This window comes from Lytechinus variegatus, chromosome 9, assembly GCF_018143015.1.
Source record: "Lytechinus variegatus isolate NC3 chromosome 9, Lvar_3.0, whole genome shotgun sequence".
NCBI classification, from domain to species: Eukaryota; Metazoa; Echinodermata; class Echinoidea; order Temnopleuroida; family Toxopneustidae; genus Lytechinus; species Lytechinus variegatus.
Window position 1 is genome coordinate 4611644 of NC_054748.1, and position 20945 is coordinate 4632588.

At 42.1% G+C, this 20945-nt stretch overlaps 3 protein-coding genes across 3 annotated transcripts; 2 read left to right on the forward strand and 1 right to left on the reverse strand.

The window, feature by feature from the left end:
- The first annotated feature begins 12615 nt into the window (after positions 1-12615).
- On the forward strand, positions 12616-13645 carry LOC121421224 (putative GPI-anchored protein pfl2). Its single transcript, XM_041615886.1, has one exon. It carries the CDS (start codon positions 12617-12619, stop codon positions 13643-13645), a length of 1029 nt encoding a protein of 342 aa, XP_041471820.1. The 5' UTR covers position 12616.
- Positions 13646-13647: 2 nt separating this feature from the next.
- Positions 13648-15501, forward strand: LOC121421225 (putative GPI-anchored protein pfl2). The gene has a single exon (XM_041615887.1). It carries the CDS (start codon positions 13648-13650, stop codon positions 15499-15501), a length of 1854 nt encoding a protein of 617 aa, XP_041471821.1.
- A 333-nt stretch (positions 15502-15834) lies between these two features.
- LOC121421226 lies at positions 15835-20933 on the reverse strand. The gene is made up of 5 exons (XM_041615888.1): positions 20926-20933; positions 20881-20894; positions 19340-20810; positions 17019-18580; positions 15835-16928 (listed from the first exon to the last, which is right to left on the reverse strand). Exons 1-5 carry the CDS (start codon positions 20931-20933, stop codon positions 15835-15837), a joined length of 4149 nt encoding a protein of 1382 aa, XP_041471822.1.
- Positions 20934-20945: the final 12 nt, after the last annotated feature.

Below are 20945 nucleotides of genomic sequence, written 5' to 3' on the forward strand. Positions count from 1 at the left end.
TATTATATTTACATGGCAGGATATCATAACAATTTGGTTTCGCGTAAGAACATTGTAATATAGGAATATATATATATTGTGTAAAGAAATGGATGAAGAGAACAATATATATATATATAACGTTCTCTCTTGGAATGGTCTAAAGTGGATCTGACCCCTTTTGAAAATTAACTCTTCTGAAGTGCTCATTTGTGCTTAGATCAATTTTTCAGAGAATTTGATTTTTTTCTCAATGTTTAGATCTTTAGTCGCTTTAATGACAGGAAAGGAAAGTTGAAATTCCAAATAAGACCTGGATGAAAACGGCAAAGAAAAATCCCTTTTTTATCAAAAGCGGTTGGATCCAATATAGTTTGTATACAAAAGCGGGCAGATCCATAATGGTACTAAAAAAAAATAATTAAAGAATATGAAGACTGGTAGATTTCTGTTTTAGCCAATTTCATGTTAACATGGTAGGGTAGTTTATCATGACAATTTAGTTCGCACACTGTTAAAATAACAGAATATTCTACAGAAGAACAATTAAAAACAGATTTCACAAGAAGAAATAACCAAACTATTCTGTGAATTGTTATAACAGGAACTTTGCTTTTCATTTTTTCCTACAAATTTACCGAACAGATCTGTTTAAAAAGAGGGGAATAAATTTGTTAGGTTACATACGCCAAATACCAATTTTCTGTAGTTTTACACAAATACGCATGTAAGGTTACACAGTGTAAAGATAACAAGAGATCTCGAAACTCTGTTTTTTAGGCAGATCACTTTGAACAGTCCATAATAAATATTGCAATATGAGGAGAATAAAAAAACAGGATTTTCTCGGAAATGGTGAAAAGTGGATCTAACCTTTTTTGCAATAAAAAAATCTTGTATATAGTTTTCGTATTTTCTTTTCGGTATTTTTATTTCTTTTTATTTAAATGTTCCAGAATTTAATAAATGCAAATTCCTGTCATCTCTGCGCTCTTTTAAACTTAGATATCACACAATTACCATGAGTAAGTATTTTATTCTAAGTGTGAATATGATGTCCCAGATTTTAAGGTTTTAATGTTTCAATGTTATAAATGTGCAATTGCAACGCATGTGCACATTGCTCTATGGCCTGCTGTGGAATGAACCATTTTCAAAGATTCGAATTTAATTGAAACAGTAGAGATTGCTACACTAAATGCCTTTAATAAATCATGTTTGCATATAAAGTAATCATAAGAACAGGGCTAGGCAAGAAGAGCCACAGGAGAAAGAAGGAGACAAAAAGAGAGAAGAAGAAGGAAATAAAGAAAGAATGAAAAAAGGGAAGAAGAAGAAGAATAAGGAGGAGGAGAAGAAAAAAAAGAAGAAAAGTAGTAGTAGTAGTAGTAGTAGAAGAAGAAGAAGAAGAAAATGAACAAAAATATATGAACAAAAGTAAAAAGAAGAGGAAGAACAGCACTGGCACCCCCACCCGAAAAAAAAAGAAGAGGAAGTTTATGTACGTAAATACAGCTATTCATTCCTTTGATTTATTAGTCATGCAAAACATACCAACAATGTGTAAAAAAACACCCAATCTAGGCTCCCCATGCTCATAGCGGCTTGCAGAATGCTCGCAGCAGGGAATGGAGTGTCCGCTTCACTGGTCTCTGCAAGATACCCTTGGGGAGAAATGAAGGGGGAGGGTGGATTGGGTTCAGACAAGAATTTGGAAAGGGTATTGGGTGTGTCCCCAAAATAAGACACAATACCGTTAATCGTTAAGTCTGGGCTATACCGCCATTAGTAGCTTGCCGGGGTAACTCGTTGATCCGGACAAGTCGTAAAATTTTCAGACACTGGCGCGTGCTGTTTTGGTGCTGCTTTTACCAGCGCCAGGCCCGCGTGGCCGGGGGGGGGGGGGGGCACTTACATTGACGAGTGGATACCATGCGCGATCATAAAAAAAATGTAAAAAGGAAGCCTTTTTCAAGATAGGGCACGTTACGTACGTAACGTGATAAGGGTGTCAAAAACACAAAAATAATAAAAAAAGGGTATTTATTTCGCTAGGAAAGTTACGTGCTTAGGGTCAAATTTGCGGGGATGATTAAACAAGATTAAACTGATGTGGAAGGTGGGGCCGTACCTAACAAAATTATGTTTTAAGGTAAAACCGACGACCGACGGACCTGTGATATAATAATAAAATATTGCTGTACTTGCTTAATAGTTCATTTCAGGGAATACTTGCCAAGAGTATCGTTTTGTTTCCAATACTTGTTAAGGGTAGGATTCACATGACAATACTTGTTAAGGGGTGCATTTTCAGAATATGGAAAATACGGGTTTAGGGTGCTTTTCGGCCGTTCATCCCGATGAAACTCGGCACACACGTTACCCATGGCATGGCGTAGAATTCAAAATTTGCTCTGATTAATTGATTTGCTCTAATCTGATATTTTTGTTTTTTATTTAAAGACCCTTTTTAAGGATTCTGGTCAAAATTAGACCTACTTTTTGACAAGTTTGATATCTCATTTTGTCTTAAGGTAAACTGAATGGATATAGTTGTTTTATAGTTGTTTTATAGTTGTTATATGTTTCTGTGGGTTTTTTATTGCTCTTCGTGAAATTCGTCTGCAATTATATTTTGGCCATAAACAAGATGAAATTAATTGAGTTCAATCTTTGAAAGTAGTGACAATAGTACATTTATGAACGTTGGCTCAGAACGATATTTGCATTAAGTTTATACACGAATCCACGGTTTTTAATAGCAATCTCGGTCTGACATGCAACTAAAATGTTCCGCTATTTCAGAACCGCGTACCTGGTGATGTATCGACGGTTCCGGAAAAAAAATTAATGGTGGCAGGGGCCTGGGATTTTTTTCAAGAGGGGGGGGGGGGTGATGTAAATTCCCCCCCCCCTCACTACAAAAATGAAGGCCATTTCGGTCCCAAGAAATTTGACAAGCACAAAATAAGAAGAGCTCCACTCCAAAAGGGAGGCCAGCTCGTATATTTTTCTCCATTGTCCCCCCACCTACCAATTTCCAGGGGGTGCTGCCTATGAAGAATAATACACGCATACCCCACGAAAATCTTGGGGGGCGATTAAGTGCCCCCGTCACCCCTGCTTCCCGGGGTCACGAATGATGGGCGCAGTAGCATGTGGAATGCCTCAATTCGGCGTTCCTTTCTGAGCATCATCAGAAGAAGGTCATTTGTACTGAAGTGACATGGTGGTTTGATGAGATAAGCACCATCTTTAATGTCTTGATTGTTCATTTATTCTTTTGAATTGTGTTTTTCATCAGATCCACATAAAAAAAATAACAATGCGTCCACTCGCGACAGTTGGCCAAGTACATTGTTCTGACAAGATCATGGTAATGCGTCCAAAGTAAAAATGTAACAAATACCTTCTCAGAGTGTTCCTTGGTGTGCTATTCTAGTCACCTTAACTTCAAACTGGTCTATTGCACATCTTGCCATATCAGAGATTCCTTTTTTTTTATAGTTTTTCTCGCTTATCATATTTTTGCTGAAATGAATGGAAGAGTCCACCAATTCTACCGCTGACCCTTCTGGACGATTGCAAGCGTTTCGAGGTCCGACACTCTCCATCCGTGTCTAAATTATATCCCACGGTTGGTCCGGTAATTGTGTTTTTATTCCGACTATAACCATGATAACGAAACCTTTGGGAACACAGTAAATTTGCCATACTACCTGAGGACGAATACTTCCCAAGATCTCCGTTTTCTATCTCTACTTGGTAAATCTCAATGATCTGGACAAAATATACGCACACAAAAGTAAGTACCCTCTGAATCAAAATGCTGTAACTTTTGAACGGAATAATTTAGAGGAATAACATTTCGTTGGGTTTCACGGGCCTAACTATAATTGACAGGCATATCAGATATTCATTCGAGCCAACCCATTGCTCAATTTTTAAATTTGATATTGTTGAATATATTATTGAATTTTTAGTTAAGTCATTGAGTTTTGGGACATGGAGAACAATCCAACACTTTCCCTTTAAATCCACTTTGATGCCGCAATGATAAAGTATTATTACACATGTGTTTAATTGCATATTTTTGCAGATTGTAGACCAGAAAATCCTGCCTTACTTTCAGACTTACAAGCGAATTGCAAAATGAAACATGCTTTTGCAATGATAATTACTTTACGCTACCTCTGGTTGGACAAACATGAGCAGAGACATTGCTCACTTTTATAGGATACAAAAAAAAATAAATGTTTTAATATATTTTTGATATGATTTGAAATTACTCGACTGGCCGCGTTGGGCCGCAGTTCTAAAAAATAGCATCATTTATTAATATATTCCTAGAAACTAAACATGAAGTGTGTGTGATTACAAAAATATTTTAAAAAAATGTCATATCACTTGCTTAATTACATTTTATCATTCAATAATTCGCCCAATTCAAGGACACAATAAGCTGTTAAAGTATATTTCGCCATGTGTTCAATGTATGTTTTGTTCTCAAATAAAAATGGAAATATTCAAACTATATATTTTCAAGACAATCAGTTTTTTCAGTTTTCGCAAGAAATTAGCGGCATCGCAGGTCGCCACCCCTTGCTACAGGGCACTTGCGTGTTCTTTTTGTACCTGTTTGGAAATTGGAAGCTATTCGTATATCGAGTGATAGCGAATTTATTTCAATCGAAAACTTTAAACAAAATTACAATATAAAGCGAATTATAATAGCATAATAAAATGAAATGGAAAGTGAACAGTGAAAAGCAAAGCTTGTTAAAGGACAAGTCCACCCCCAACAAAAAACTTGATTTTAATAAAAAGAGAAAAATTCAACAACCATAACACTGAAAGTTTCATAAAAATCGGATGTAAAATAAGAAAGTTATGACATTTTAAAGTTTCGCTTCATTTCACAAAACAGTCATATGCACATCCCGGTCGGTAATGCAAATTAGGGAGCTGATGACATCGCTCACTCACTATTCTTTTGTATTTTTTTTATATGAAATATTTGGATTTTCTCGTCTTGCCATGTAAAATGAAGTTTCATTCCTCTCTGCACTTGTGGAATTCCATTATCTTAACATTTTTTGCTTCAGGCAAGGAGGTCCTAATCATCAAATTCGTAAAAATTGAAATATTGTATAATTCAAACAATAAAAAACAAAAGAAATAGTGAGTGCGTGAGTGACATCATTGACTCTCTCATTTGGATGTAACTGGCTCGTTCATATAACTATTTTGTAAAAAATAAGCGAAACTTTGAAATGTCAAAACTTTCTTATTTTACATCCGATTTTGATGAAATTTTCAGCATTGTGCATGTCTGATTTTTCCTCTATTGATTCAAATCATCATTTTTCTGAGGTTGGCCTGACCTTTGATTAAGGTTTCCTTCAACAAATTGAGATACATTAGGCATAATACAAGTTACGAAGTTTCAATTATGTACAATATTTGTACAACTACATCATATCTTTATGGTTGAAGTTAAACATAAATCATTGAAAAATATAAATCTATTTTCCTATTCTCCCGGGTAAAAGATAAACAAGGCTGAACAATATTACAAAGTATGACAAATATGTGAGACGGACACAAGAAACAAAACGTTACAAGAACAGGACATAACAGAACGGTACAAGAGCAAAGCATGACAAAAACTATACACGAACAAGACATAACAAAAAAACTACAACGTGGGATAAAGTACATTTATAACACAAATAATAAAACAAAGGACCAAACAAACGAGTGAAAGGAAAAAAATAAACAAAAGAATAACAAATAAAACACAAAACTGCACAGGTAGATAGAATGAAAAGAGATAGATACAGAATAAGGTGGGGGGGTGAATAAGAATATAGAAGAATAGTAGAACCTCACAATATGCTAAACATAAAGCATAATAGGAGTTCTATCACGATTAATGAAATTACTTTAATGCTTTGATTTGATTTACCAATATAACAATGCATATAAAACTGCAACATAACACATGAGAAAATAAACATTGAATGCATCACCCTAATCAGCTGCGCTATTACATCACAACTGTTCTGCCGAGGGGTCAAGCTATATTAAATAAACAAGGTGAAATTCATATTACAAAAAAAAATTAATTAACAAATTTGTATAAATGAAGAGTTTAGTTGCAAAAGAGGTTGGGTCCACTTTAGACCATTCCGAGAAAAACCATGTTTTTATTCTCTCTTATTGCAATAATTTCAGTAAACTGAAAATAATCCAATCTCTTTTGATTAAAAAATTGATTTTTCTTTGCCACTTTCATTCACGTTTTCATTTGAATTTCAATTTTTCTTTGGTAACACCAGAGTGATTAAAAATGTCGAGGTTTAGAGATAGAAAACGATAAAATTTATTAAAAAAAAATGAACCTAACCAATTTTGACAAATGAGTTCTTCAAAAGAGTTTAGTTGCAAAAGGGGGTTAGGTTCACTCCAAGAAAACCATTTTTTTTTAATTCTCCCATATTGCATTATTCTTATGCGAAACTGAATTTTCATGATACCCTACCATGAGAACATATGATTGGATATTGGATATAGGAGAAATTCACCTGTCTTCATATTTTTTAAGATATTCTTTTCCAAAAAAAAATATATGTGAACCTATCTCCTTTTGCAACTAAACTGCAATGGACCTAAACCCTCTTGAAGAAAAAAAGTGTTTTTTCTTTGCCATTTTAGTGCACTTTTTAATAGAAATTTCAACTTTTCTTTGGTATCATCTTATAGAGCTATTAATAGTCTATACATTAAGACATAAAAATCAAATTTAATGAAAAATTGACCTAACCCCTTTGCAAGTGAGCTCTTCAAATACAAAGCATCATCAGTTAAAGGGAGAAAGAACAGCAAACCCGTGCACCCCGACCTACAGTAGAAACCTAGCACCTAACCCCACCCCAAAAGTACCCCAAAATCATATTTTTCATCTTTGGTTTAAAGGAAAATAGTTTTTGGGATTTGATCATTAAGTGTCCTCAAAAATGTATTATAATAAGAAGATGATTTTTTTATATATAAAAGGGGATAAATAATTGAACTGCGAGGCCCCACGGTATCATTCGACGACACGATTCAGTACATGCATAGGTCATTAGGTAAAGATCAGTTTCCAGTTGAGCGTAAAGAATAGTTGTGATAAATAGTATCAAAATATTCTTTTAAGTAAGAGGCATTGATATCATGAATTATTTTCAAAACCATGGAGTTAAAATGTTTTTGTCAACGACATATCATGGATTCCCAGTTTACTATTTGGTGAATATCACAATTCGATATCGGTTTAAATGGACTTATCAAAAGTATTATTCGTCAAGCTCCGTGTTGCAAATTTGTGCAATTTAGTTAAACATCCTTCGTTACAATCGTACACTACATCAGCATTGTCCAAAATAGGAAGAATAGTTAATTGGTATAGATAAATTTGAATCAAGCCTTGTAAAAACTGTGTCGAAGGCGGCCGAAAAAACTTCTTTGCTCGTTTTTACTGTTAAGTATTCAATATGTTTGTCCCATTTTAACTGCTGATCAATAACCATATGTTCAGTATAACTATTATGTGTTCAGTATACTTTCTATATTTCTTCTTGATCTCTTTAAACTATGAATTGTAGGCTTATTTCTCACAGCTTGTTAAGTGAGTTCCAAATTATAATATTATGCCAAAGGATATGACAGGTTTGTTTCTAAATAATGTCCTAGTAGTTGTCTCTCTCCTCTATTTTTACCACCATGGTAATGCATCTACCATCTCAAAATTTTAGAACGATATTTTAAATTTATTTAGTGTTCAGACCCAGTTTTATGGAGGACGACCCTTTGCTCACTGCATGCTTTCTCTTCACTTTGAAAATTCCACCCATTCATGTGTAAAGAACTCTTCTACTCTCAAGTTTAAATCCACCTGGAAATCATACATATTAAAAAAAAGTTAGTGCCACGATTGCCAGCAAATTTCTATATTTTCTTTTGCTTTGTCTTCTTCAAAAAGCGCATAGGGACCCATTTGACAGTGATATGCGCTATATAATCATGTTGGTAGTATTTTCATTAGTAATAGTTTGATTTGACTTGCATTAAAAAAAAATGGTGCGTTGCAGAGAGAGGGGTACGGAGTAATTGCGAAAACTTTCTATTGCCTTTCAACTGCTCCGATTACTACTGAACTACGCTGAGCGGACATAGTTTTGCGTTTGCACCGTCGCATCGCTTGACTTGCCCTGTGGTCATAATTCCCTATTGGGTGTGTCCAAGTGGTTGCACGAGTTAGAACAAACGAGAGGCATTTAAAGGCATTGATTTTAAATCTTACTTCGACGTCATGATCCGTTATTTGGTAAATTGCCAATTCGTCTGCTCACCACATGGTCTGCTTTCATTTAGTCTAATGCCATTCCGTCCACCAACAGTTCGTCTAATTACCATTTCGTCTATGACCAATTCGTCTCATAGGCTAACCAGTTGGTTCAATATCCACGCCATTTTCATTCATTTGCACAAGAAACACCGAGTCCTGTTAAAATGAACCAGGAAGAAAATGGGAAAGGAATAGAAGGAAAATGATTCAAAGAAAGTAAAAGACGAACAATAGCAAGTAGAACAAGATTTGAGGGGAAAGAAGGAGAAATTTAAAAAAGTAGTTCTAGAACTTTACCTATCATCCCTCCAACCCTTATTTCTCGAAAAAAAATAAAGAAGATCTTACATGAATTGCGTAAAGTTATAGAATGATGCATGTTGGTGTTTTAAACCTTACAAATGTTATATAATAAAACTTTTTCCTTTTTATTGACATGGCCTGTTAAAGGTATTGTTTAACTTTCAGAGCAGCCGATTTAAAAAATTCTCAAACCAAGATGAAAACATGTGTACAAGTGCATGTATTAGAACTAATAAACCCTGAAAACAACCATTATTGAGAATGAAAAGCTAAAACTGCAAGGCAAACCCCGATTTTGTAAATAGGCGTCTTATAGACGCCTAAATAACTACACATAATTGCAAGGGATGAAATTAAGTTGGTGCTTCCGGTCACTTTGTATTTCAATTTTTGAAGCACTAAATAATTATTTTCGAACGCAATTTTTATTTTTTTCTGGGCTTCACTTTGTAACATATCACATACACAGGTGACAAGTGTGACCTTCTAGCTCAGATTTTTTTAAAGTCGAACCAATGTTAACCAATCACTTTAAATTGCAGAAAAATTTATCGACTTTCTTCTTTAAATGGGGGGGGGGGGCTGGGTATTTTCGTATTGATTATTGTATTTTTCTCCTTTAATGGTCACAAAAACTCGAATAACAGTAATATATAAAATGACAATAAGTATTGATGGTTCGAAATCCATATAGGCTGTGCGAGTGTACCACACAAAATAATAACCCATCGATATCAAATATCTGGATAGAGCTGGTTGTAAAATACCGCACAAACCGATGAAGCTGAAGCTACGGTAAGGTATTCCTGGCACATTTTTAGGTAAGGATGATGGGCCAAAGCCAACAGCCAACAAGTAAGTAGCACGCACTTGTGAGAAATAGACATGTAATAGAGAGAAAAGAGGAGAGATGACATTTTGAAGTACTGGCCACAAAAGGCGCTTTTGGCTCTATCCATCTTTTTCATATCGATGGTCATATATTTTTTTGTGTTCATTTCCCTCTCACACATCATTCCTTGATGTACTAATTAATTTCTTTTATTTGCTTATTCAACAGATAAAATAGGATGGCTTTGAGAAAACCAACTTCGATGGAAGGCGAACCTCGATGGTGGCGTTTTATTTTTTTATCATCCTTGTTATTACTGAACGGGTAAGCGAATGATGCATGTTTAAACAATTAGTATAGTTGTACGTTTTTTTTCCTTTTAAATACGCTTTGAATTTTTTTTTATTATTATTTTTTACATAGAATACAATCAAATCATAAAACAAGTGGACATTATTATTAGAGACGTTGTATGAGGCATGAATGAATTACATGTGTATTTGAAAACTTAATTTTCAGAATGATATTCCTTGAAAATTTACGGATTATTTCAGAATTAAAGATCACTTGGTAAGGATTTGCTGTAGCGTTAAGAATATGATAAACAACATATTACTAAAAAATTACTATAAGTTATTCCTAAAATTTGCTCAGGTGCATAGATATTCATTTATTACATTCACATATATATAATATATATATATATATTTATATATATATATTTTTATGTGTGTGTATTTTTTTTGTTTCTGGGCCAAAAAATTACATACGAAATGTAAAATAGGATCAAAACATTTTTGAAATCAAAAATTGTATTACTTAGAATAAAATAGACATGATATTTATATAGACTTCTTTCTTCTTCGTATCATTACAGTGTCAAAGACGTTAACTCAAACAACAACAACAAATACTGTGGTAACAACCACTTCATCTACATGACCACGAGTTTCTACAGCAACAACTGGAACTTCGTCAATGACAGCGAGTAATGCAGCAACAACTTCAGTAAGTCTAAGTACTACAGAAACGACTGCTGCGTCTTCTATCAACCCCAGTACCACCGCAACACTTTTTGCATCATCAATATCTCCTAGTACTATTTCAACTGCTACATCTTCAATGACAGCGAGTCCTGTAGCAACCGCTTCATCTTTAATGACGATGGGTACTACAGCAACAACTGCACAACATCTTCAATGAACCAAAGCACTGCAGGTACTGCAGCGACTTCATCAGTGGCCCCGAGCACTATAGCAGCTGCTACATCTTCAATGATGATGGGTACTTCAGCAACAACAGCAACTTCTTCGATGACCATAAGCACTTCTGCAGCAACTGCTACCTCAATAACTCCTAGCACTACAGCAATAACTTTAACATCCTCAATGAATCCTAATACTACAGCAATAGCTGCTACATCTTCAATGATTTCTAGTACTACAGCAGCCGCTACATCTTCAATGACGCCTGGTAGTACAGCAATGACTACATCTTCAATGACGGTGGGTACAACGCAACAACTGCAGCATCTTCAATGAACCCAGAGCCCTGCAGAACTGATACTTCCTCGTGAATCCTAGTACCTCAGCAATGCCTGCAACTCGTCAATGCAACCAACTCGCAGTATACGGCAGACTCACTGCACGTCGCACTACAGTAAGCACTAGCACTTCAATGTACGGGTCTCGGACTGCCATCTCACTGTGTAGATCCGAGCACTGTAGAATGCAGTACTTGCTATCAATACTACATACTGCAACACTGCAATCCAACTGATGCATGAACCCAAGCACTTCTGCAGGAACTGCTACTTCCTCAATGAATCCTATAGTACTAGTTACTGCTACTGCAACAACTGCAACTTCGTCAATGGCACCCAGCACTGTAGGTAGGCTTCAGTGACTTCTCAGCGGTGCTGAATACCGAGCACTACAATAGTACTCCTACACATCTTCAATGACTGTGGGGCTAATCTCAACAACACTGCAACAACTGCAGCATCTTCAATGAGAACACGCAGCACTTCTGCAGGAACTGCTACTTCCTCGATAAATCACTAGTACTACAGCAACTGCGAAACTCGTCTGCAATGGCACCCAGCACTGTAGGAGACGGGCAGTGACTTCATCAGTGGTTTCCAGCATACTACAGAAGCTGCTACATCCTCTTCAATGACTGTGGGTACAACCGCAACAACTGCAGCATCATCAATGAACCCCAGCACTTCTCAGGAGTGCTGCTACTTCTTCCATGAATTCAGTACTACACAGCAACTGCTGCAACGTGTCAATGGAACAAGCACTGCAAGAACACGTCGATGACCTAGTACTACAGGTTCCGAGCACTTCACAGGCAATACGCGTATGGTTCTACGTCATAGCACTGACACGATAGACTGCTACATCTTCAATGACGATGGTACAACCACAATAACTGCAGGATCTTCAATGGACCCGAGCAACTTCTGCAGGAAACGGCTCACTGCTACTTCTCGATGAATCCTAGTACTACTAGCAGGAACTGTGTAACGTCCTCAACGGCGGCACCCAGCACTGTAGGTACACGCGGCGACTTCATCAGTGGTGCCAAGCACTACAATAGCTGCTACATCTTCAATGACGGTGGGTACTACCGCAACAACTGCAGCATCTTCAATGAACCCGAGCACTTCTGCAGAAACTGCTACTAACTCAATGAATCCTAGTACTACTGCAACAACTGCAACGTCCTCAATGGCACCCAGCACTGTAGGTACGGCGGCGACTTCATCAGTGGTTCCGAGCACTACAGTAGCTGCTACATCCTCAATGACGGTGGGTACAACTGCAGCATCTTCGATGAACCCAAGCACTTCTCCAGGAACTGCTACTTCCTCGATGAATCCTAGTACTATAGGAACTGCTGCAACGTCGTCAATGGCACCCAGCACTGTAGGTACGGCCGCGTCTTCATCAGTGGTTCTGAGCACTACAGTAGGTTCTATATCTTCAATGACGACGGGTACTACCGCAACAAGTGCAGCATCTTCAATGAACCCGAGCATTTCTGCAGGAACTGCTACTTCCTCGACAAATCCTAGTACTACTGCAACTGCTGCAACGTCGTCAATGGCGCAAAGCACTGCAAGTACTACGGCGACTTCATCAGTGGTTCCAAGCACTACAGTAGCTGCTACATCCTCAATGACGGTGGGTACAACCGCAACAACTGCAGCATCTTCAATGAACCCGAGCACTTCTGCAGGAACTGCTACTTCCTCGACAAATCCTAGTACTACTGCAACAGCTGTAACGTCCTCAATGGCACCCAGCACTGTAGGAACGGCGGCAACTTCATCAGTGGTTCCGACCACTACAGTAGCTGCTACATCTTCAATGACGGTGGGTACTACTGCAACAACTGCAGCATCTTCAATGAACCCGAGCACTTCTGCAGGGACTGCTACTTCTTCGATGAATCCTAGTACTACTGCAATGTCGTCAATGGCGCCTAGCACTGCAAGTACTACGGCGACTTCATCAGTGGTTCCGAGCACTACAGCAGCTGCTACATCTTCAATGACAATGGGTACTACCGCAACAACTGCAGCATCTTCAATGAACCCGAGCACTTCTGCAGGAACTGCTACTTCCTCGATGAATCCTAGTACTACTGCAACAACTGCAACGTCCTCAATGGCACCCAGCACTGTAGGTACGGCGGCGACTTCATCAGTGGTGCCGAGCACTACAGTAGCTGCTACATCTTCTATGACAGTGGGTACTAGCGCAACAACTGCAGCATCTTCAATGAACCCGAGCACTTCTGCAGGAACTGCTACTTCCTCGACAAATCCTAGTACTACTGCAACAACTGCAACGTCCTCAATGGCACCCAGCACTGTAGGAACGGCGGCAACTTCATCAGTGGTTCCGAGCACTACAGTAGCTGCTACATCTTCAATGACGGTGGGTACTACTGCAACAACTGCAGCATCTTCAATGAACCCGAGCACTTCTGCAGGAACTGCTACTTCTTCGATGAATCCTAGTACTACTGCAACAACTGCAACGTCGTCAATGGCGCCAAGCACTGCAAGTACTACGGCGACTTCATCAGTGGTTCCGAGCACTACAGTAGCTCTACATCTTCAATGACGATGGGTACAACCACAATAACTGCAGGATCTTCAATGAACCCGAGCACTTCTGCAGGAACTGCTACTTCCTCGATGAATCCTAGTACTACTGCAACAACTGCAACGTCCTCAATGGCACCCAGCACTGTAGGTACGGCGGCGACTTCATCAGTGGTGCCGAGCACTACAGTAGCTGCTACATCTTCTATGACAGTGGGTACTAGCGCAACAACTGCAGCATCTTCAATGAACCCGAGCACTTCTGCAGGAACTGCTACTTCCTCGATGAATCCTAGTACTACAGCAACTGCTGCAACGTCGTCAATGGCGCCAAGCACTGGAAGTACTATGGCGACTTCATCAGTGGTTCCGAGCACTACAGTAGCTGCTACATCTTCCATGGCGATGGGTACTACCGCAACAACTGCAGCATCTTCAATGAACCCGAGCACTTCTGCCGGAACTGCTACTTCCTCGATGAATCCTAGTACTACAGCAACTGCTGCAACGTCGTCAATGGCGCCAAGCACTGGAAGTACTATGGCGACTTCATCAGTGGTTCCGAGCACTACAGTAGCTGCTACATCTTCAATGGCGATGGGTACTACCGCAACAACTGCAGCATCTTCAATGAACCCGAGCACTTCTGCCGGAACTGCTACTTCCTCGATGAATCCTAGTACTACAGCAACTGCTGCAACGCAATCGGCCAAGCAAGCTGGAAGTACTATGGCGACTTCATCAGTGGTTCCGAGCACTACAGTAGCTGCTATATCTTCAATGGCGATGGGTACTACCGCAACAACTGCAGCATCTTCAATGAACCCGAGCACTTCTGCAGGAACTGCTACTTCCTCGATGAATCCTAGTACTACAGCAACTGCTGCAACGTCGTCAATGGCACCCAGCACTGTAGGTACGGCGGCGACTTCATCAGTGGTTCCGAGCACTACAGCAGCTGCTACATCTTCAATGACGGTGGGTACTACCGCAACAACTGCAACATCTTCAATGAACCCGAGCACTTCTGCAGGAACTGCTACTTCCTCGATGAATCCTAGTACTACAGCAACTGCTGCAACGTCGTCAATGGCGCCAAGCACTGGAAGTACTATGGCGACTTCATCAGTGGTTCCGAGCACTACAGTAGCTGCTACATCTTCCATGGCGATGGGTACTACCGCAACAACTGCAGCATCTTCAATGAACCCGAGCACTTCTGCCGGAACTGCTACTTCCTCGATGAATCCTAGTACTACAGCAACTGCTGCAACGTCGTCAATGGCGCCAAGCACTGGAAGTACTATGGCGACTTCATCAGTGGTTCCGAGCACTACAGTAGCTGCTACATCTTCAATGGCGATGGGTACTACCGCAACAACTGCAGCATCTTCAATGAACCCGAGCACTTCTGCCGGAACTGCTACTTCCTCGATGAATCCTAGTACTACAGCAACTGCTGCAACGTCGTCAATGGCGCCAAGCACTGGAAGTACTATGGCGACTTCATCAGTGGTTCCGAGCACTACAGTAGCTGCTATATCTTCAATGGCGATGGGTACTACCGCAACAACTGCAGCATCTTCAATGAACCCGAGCACTTCTGCCGGAACTGCTACTTCCTCGATGAATCCTAGTACTACTGCAACAACTGCAACGTCCTCAATGGCACCCAGCACTGTAGGTACGGCGGCGACTTCATCAGTGGTTCCGAGCACTACAGTAGCTCCTACATCTTCAATGATGGTGGGTACTACCGCAACAACTGCAGCATCTTCAATGAACCCGAGCACTTCTGCAGAAACTGCTACTAACTCGATGAATCCTAGTACTACTGCAACAACTGCAACGTCCTCAATGGCACCAGCACTGTAGGTACGGCGCCGACTTCATCAGTGGTTCCGAGCACTACAGTAGCTGCTACATCCTCAATGACGGTGGGTACAACTGCAGCACCTTCGATGAACCCAAGCACTTCTCCAGGACCTGCTACTTCCTCGATGAATCCTAGTACTATAGGAACTGCTGGAACGTCGTCAATGGCGCCAAGCACTGGAAGTGCTATGGTGACTTCATCAGTGGTTCCGAGCACTACAGTAGTAGCTGCTACATTTTCAATGGCGATGGGTACTACCGCAACAACTGCAGCATCTTCAATGAACCCGAGCACTTCTGCCGGAACTGCTACTTCCTCAATGAATCCTAGTACTACAGCAACAACTGCAACGTCCTCAATGGCACCAGCACTGTAGGTACGGCGGCGACTTCATCAGTGGTTCCGAGCACTACAGCAGCTGCTACATCTTCAATGACGGTGGGTACTACCGCAACAACTGCAGCATCTTCAATGAACCCGAGCACTTCTGCCGGAACTGCTACTTCCTCGATGAATCCTAGTACTACTGCAACAACTGCAACGTCCTCAATGGCACCCAGCACTGTAGGTACGGCGGCGACTTCATCAGTGGTTCCGAGCACTACAGTAGCTCCTACATCTTCAATGATGGTGGGTACTACCGCAACAACTGCAGCATCTTCAATGAACCCGAGCACTTCTGCAGAAACTGCTACTAACTCGATGAATCCTAGTACTACTGCAACAACTGCAACGTCCTCAATGGCGCCCAGCACTGTAGGTACGGCCGCGTCTTCATCAGTGGTTCCGAGCACTACAGTAGCTGCTACATCTTCAATGGCGATGGGTACTACCGCAACAACTGCAGCATCTTCAATGAACCCGAGCACTTCTGCCGGAACTGCTACTTCCTCGATGAATCCTAGTACTACAGCAACTGCTGCAACGTCGTCAATGGCGCCAAGCACTGGAAGTACTATGGCGACTTCATCAGTGGTTCCGAGCACTACAGTAGCTGCTACATTTTCAATGGCGATGGGTACTACCGCAACAACTGCAGCATCTTCAATGAACCCGAGCACTTCTGCCGGAACTGCTACTTCCTCGATGAATCCTAGTACTACAGCAACAACTGCAACGTCCTCAATGGCACCCAGCACTGTAGGTACGGCGGCGACTTCATCAGTGGTTCCGAGCACTACAGCAGCTGCTACATCTTCAATGACGGTGGGTACTACCGCAACAACTGCAGCATCTTCAATGAACCCGAGCACTTCTGCAGGAACTGCTACTTCCTCGATGAATCCTAGTACTACAGCAACTGCTGCAACTTCGTCAATGGCACCCAGCACTGTAGGGACGGCAGTGACTTCATCAGTGGTTCCGAGCACTACAGTAGCTCCTACATCTTCAATGATGGTGGGTACTACCGCAACAACTGCAGCATCTTCAATGAACCCGAGCACTTCTGCAGAAACTGCTACTTACTCGATGAATCCTAGTACTACTGCAACAACTGCAACGTCCTCAATGGCACCTAGCACTGTAGGTACGGCGGCGACTTCATCAGTGGTTCCGAGCACTACAGTAGCTGCTACATCCTCAATGACGGTGGGTACAACTGCAGCATCTTCGATGAACCCAAGCACTTCTCCAGGACCTGCTACTTCCTCGATGAATCCTAGTACTATAGGAACTGCTGCAACGTCGTCAATGGCACCCAGCACTGTAGGTACGGCCGCGTCTTCATCAGTGGTTCCGAGCACTACAGTAGGTTCTATATCTTCAATTACAACGGGTACTACCGCAACAAGTGCAGCATCTTCAATGAACCCGAGCATTTCTGCAGGAACTGCTACTTCCTCGATGAATCCTAGTACTACAGCAACTGCTGCAACGTCGTCAATGGCGCAAAGCACTGCAAGTACTACGGCGACTTCATCAGTGGTTCCAAGCACTACAATAGCTGCTACATCCTCAATGACGGTGGGTACAACCGCAACAACTGCAGCATCTTCAATGAACCCGAGCACTTCTGCCGGAACTGCTACTTCCTCGATGAATCCTAGTACTACAGCAACTGCTGCAACGTCGTCAATGGCGCCAAGCACTGGAAGTACTATGGCGACTTCATCAGTGGTTCCGAGCACTACAGTAGCTGCTACATCTTCAATGGCGATGGGTACTACCGCAACAACTGCAGCATCTTCAATGAACCCGAGCACTTCTGCCGGAACTGCTACTTCCTCGATGAATCCTAGTACTACAGCAACAACTGCAACGTCCTCAATGGCACCCAGCACTGTAGGTACGGCGGCGACTTCATCAGTGGTTCCGAGCACTACAGCAGCTGCTACATCTTCAATGACGGTGGGTACTACCGCAACAACTGCAACATCTTCAATGAACCCGAGCACTTCTGCCGGAACTGCTACTTCCTCGATGAATCCTAGTACTACAGCAACTGCTGCAACTTCGTCAATGGCACCCAGCACTGTAGGGACGGCAGTGACTTCATCAGTGGTTCCGAGCACTACAGTAGCTCCTACATCTTCAATGATGGTGGGTACTACCGCAACAACTGCAGCATCTTCAATGAACCCGAGCACTTCTGCAGGAACTGCTACTTCCTCGATGAATCCTAGTACTACAGCAACTGCTGCAACGTCGTCAATGGCGCAAAGCACTGCAAGTACTACGGCGACTTCATCAGTGGTTCCAAGCACTACAGTAGCTGCTACATCCTCAATGACGGTGGGTACAACCGCAACAACTGCAGCATCTTCAATGAACCCGAGCACTTCTGCCGGAACTGCTACTTCCTCGATGAATCCTAGTACTACAGCAACTGCTGCAACGTCGTCAATGGCGCCAAGCACTGGAAGTACTATGGCGACTTCATCAGTGGTTCCGAGCACTACAGTAGCTGCTACATCTTCAATGGCGATGGGTACTACCGCAACAACTGCAGCATCTTCAATGAACCCGAGCACTTCTGCCGGAACTGCTACTTCCTCGATGAATCCTAGTACTACAGCAACAACTGCAACGTCCTCAATGGCACCCAGCACTGTAGGTACGGCGGCGACTTCATCAGTGGTTCCGAGCACTACAGCAGCTGCTACATCTTCAATGACGGTGGGTACTACCGCAACAACTGCAACATCTTCAATGAACCCGAGCACTTCTGCCGGAACTGCTACTTCCTCGATGAATCCTAGTACTACAGCAACTGCTGCAACTTCGTCAATGGCACCCAGCACTGTAGGGACGGCAGTGACTTCATCAGTGGTTCCGAGCACTACAGTAGCTCCTACATCTTCAATGATGGTGGGTACTACCGCAACAACTGCAGCATCTTCAATGAACCCGAGCACTTCTGCAGAAACTGCTACTAACTCGATGAATCCTAGTACTACTGCAACAACTGCAACGTCCTCAATGGCACCCAGCACTGTAGGTACGGCGGCGACTTCATCAGTGGTTCCGAGCACTACAGTAGCTGCTACATCCTCAATGACGGTGGGTACAACTGCAGCATCTTCGATGAACCCAAGCACTTCTCCAGGACCTGCTACTTCCTCGATGAATCCTAGTACTACAGCAACTGCTGCAACGTCGTCAATTGCGCCAAGCACTGCAAGTACTACGGCGACTTCATCAGTGGTTCCGAGCACTACAGTAGCTGCTACATCTTCAATGACGGTGGGTACTACTGCAACAACTGCAGCATCTTCAATGAACCCGAGCACTTCTGCAGGAACTGCTACTTCTTCGATGAATCCTAGTACTACTGCAACAACTGCAACGTCGTCAATGGCGCCAAGCACTGCAAGTACTATGGCGACTTCATCAGTGGTTCCGAGCACTACAGTAGCTGCTACATCTTCAATGGCGATGGGTACTACCGCAACAACTGCAGCATCTTCAATGAACCCGAGCACTTCTGCCGGAACTGCTACTTCCTCGATGAATCCTAGTACTACAGCAACTGCTGCAACGTCGTCAATGGCGCCAAGCACTGCAAGTACTATGGCGACTTCATCAGTGGTTCCGAGCACTACAGTAGCTGCTACATCTTCAATGGCGATGGGTACTACCGCAACAACTGCAGCATCTTCAATGAACCCGAGCACTTCTGCCGGAACTGCTACTTCCTCGGTGAATCCTAGTACTACAGCAACTGCTGCAACGTCGTCAATGGCGCCAAGCACTGGAAGTACTATGGCGACTTCATCAGTGGTTCCGAGCACTACAGTAGCTGCTACATCTTCAATGGCGATGGGTACTACCGCAACAACTGCAGCATCTTCAATGAACCCGAGCACTTCTGCAGGAACTGCTACTTCCTCGATGAATCCTAGTACTACAGCAACAACTGCAACGTCCTCAATGGCACCCAGCACTGTAGGTACGGCGGCGACTTCATCAGTGGTTCCGAGCACTACAGCAGCTGCTACATCTTCAATGACGGTGGGTACTACCGCAACAACTGCAACATCTTCAATGAACCCGAGCACTTCTGCAGGAACTGCTACTTCCTCGATGAATCCTAGTACTACAGCAATGTCGTCAATGGCGCCTAGCACTGCAAGTACTACGGCGACTTCATCAGTGGTTCCGAGCACTACAGCAGCTGCTACATCTTCAATGACAATGGGTACTACCGCAACAACTGCAGCATCTTCAATGAACCCGAGCACTTCTGCAGGAACTGCTACTTCCTCGACGAATCCTAGTACTACTGCAACAACTGCAACGTCCTCAATTGCACCCAGCACTGTAGGAACGGCGGCAACTTCATCAGTGGTTCCGAGCACTACAGTAGCTGCTACATCTTCAATGACGGTGGGTACTACTGCAACAACTGCAGCATCTTCAATGAACCCGAGCACTTCTGCAGGAACTGCTACTTCCTCGATGAATCCTAGTACTACTGCAACAACTGCAACGTCGTCAATGGCGCCAAGCACTGCAAGTACTATGGCGACTTCATCAGTGGTTCCGAGCACTACAGTAGCTGCTACATCTTCAATGGCGATGGGTACTACCGCAACAACTGCAGCATCTTCAATGAACCCGAGCACTTCTGCCGGAACTGCTACTTCCTCGATGAATCCTAGTACTACAGCAACTGCTGCAACGTCGTCAATGGCGCCAAGCACTGGAAGTACTATGGCGACTTCATCAGTGGTTCCGAGCACTACAGTAGCTGCTACATCTTCAATGGCGATGGGTACTACCGCAACAATTGCAGCATCTTCAATGAACCCGAGCACTTCTGCCGGAACTGCTACTTCCTCGGTGAATCCTAGTACTACAGCAACTGCTGCAACGTCGTCAATGGCGCCAAGCACTGGAAGTACTATGGCGACTTCATCAGTGGTTCCGAGCACTACAGTAGCTGCTACATCTTCAATGGCGATGGGTACTACCGCAACAACTGCAGCATCTTCAATGAACC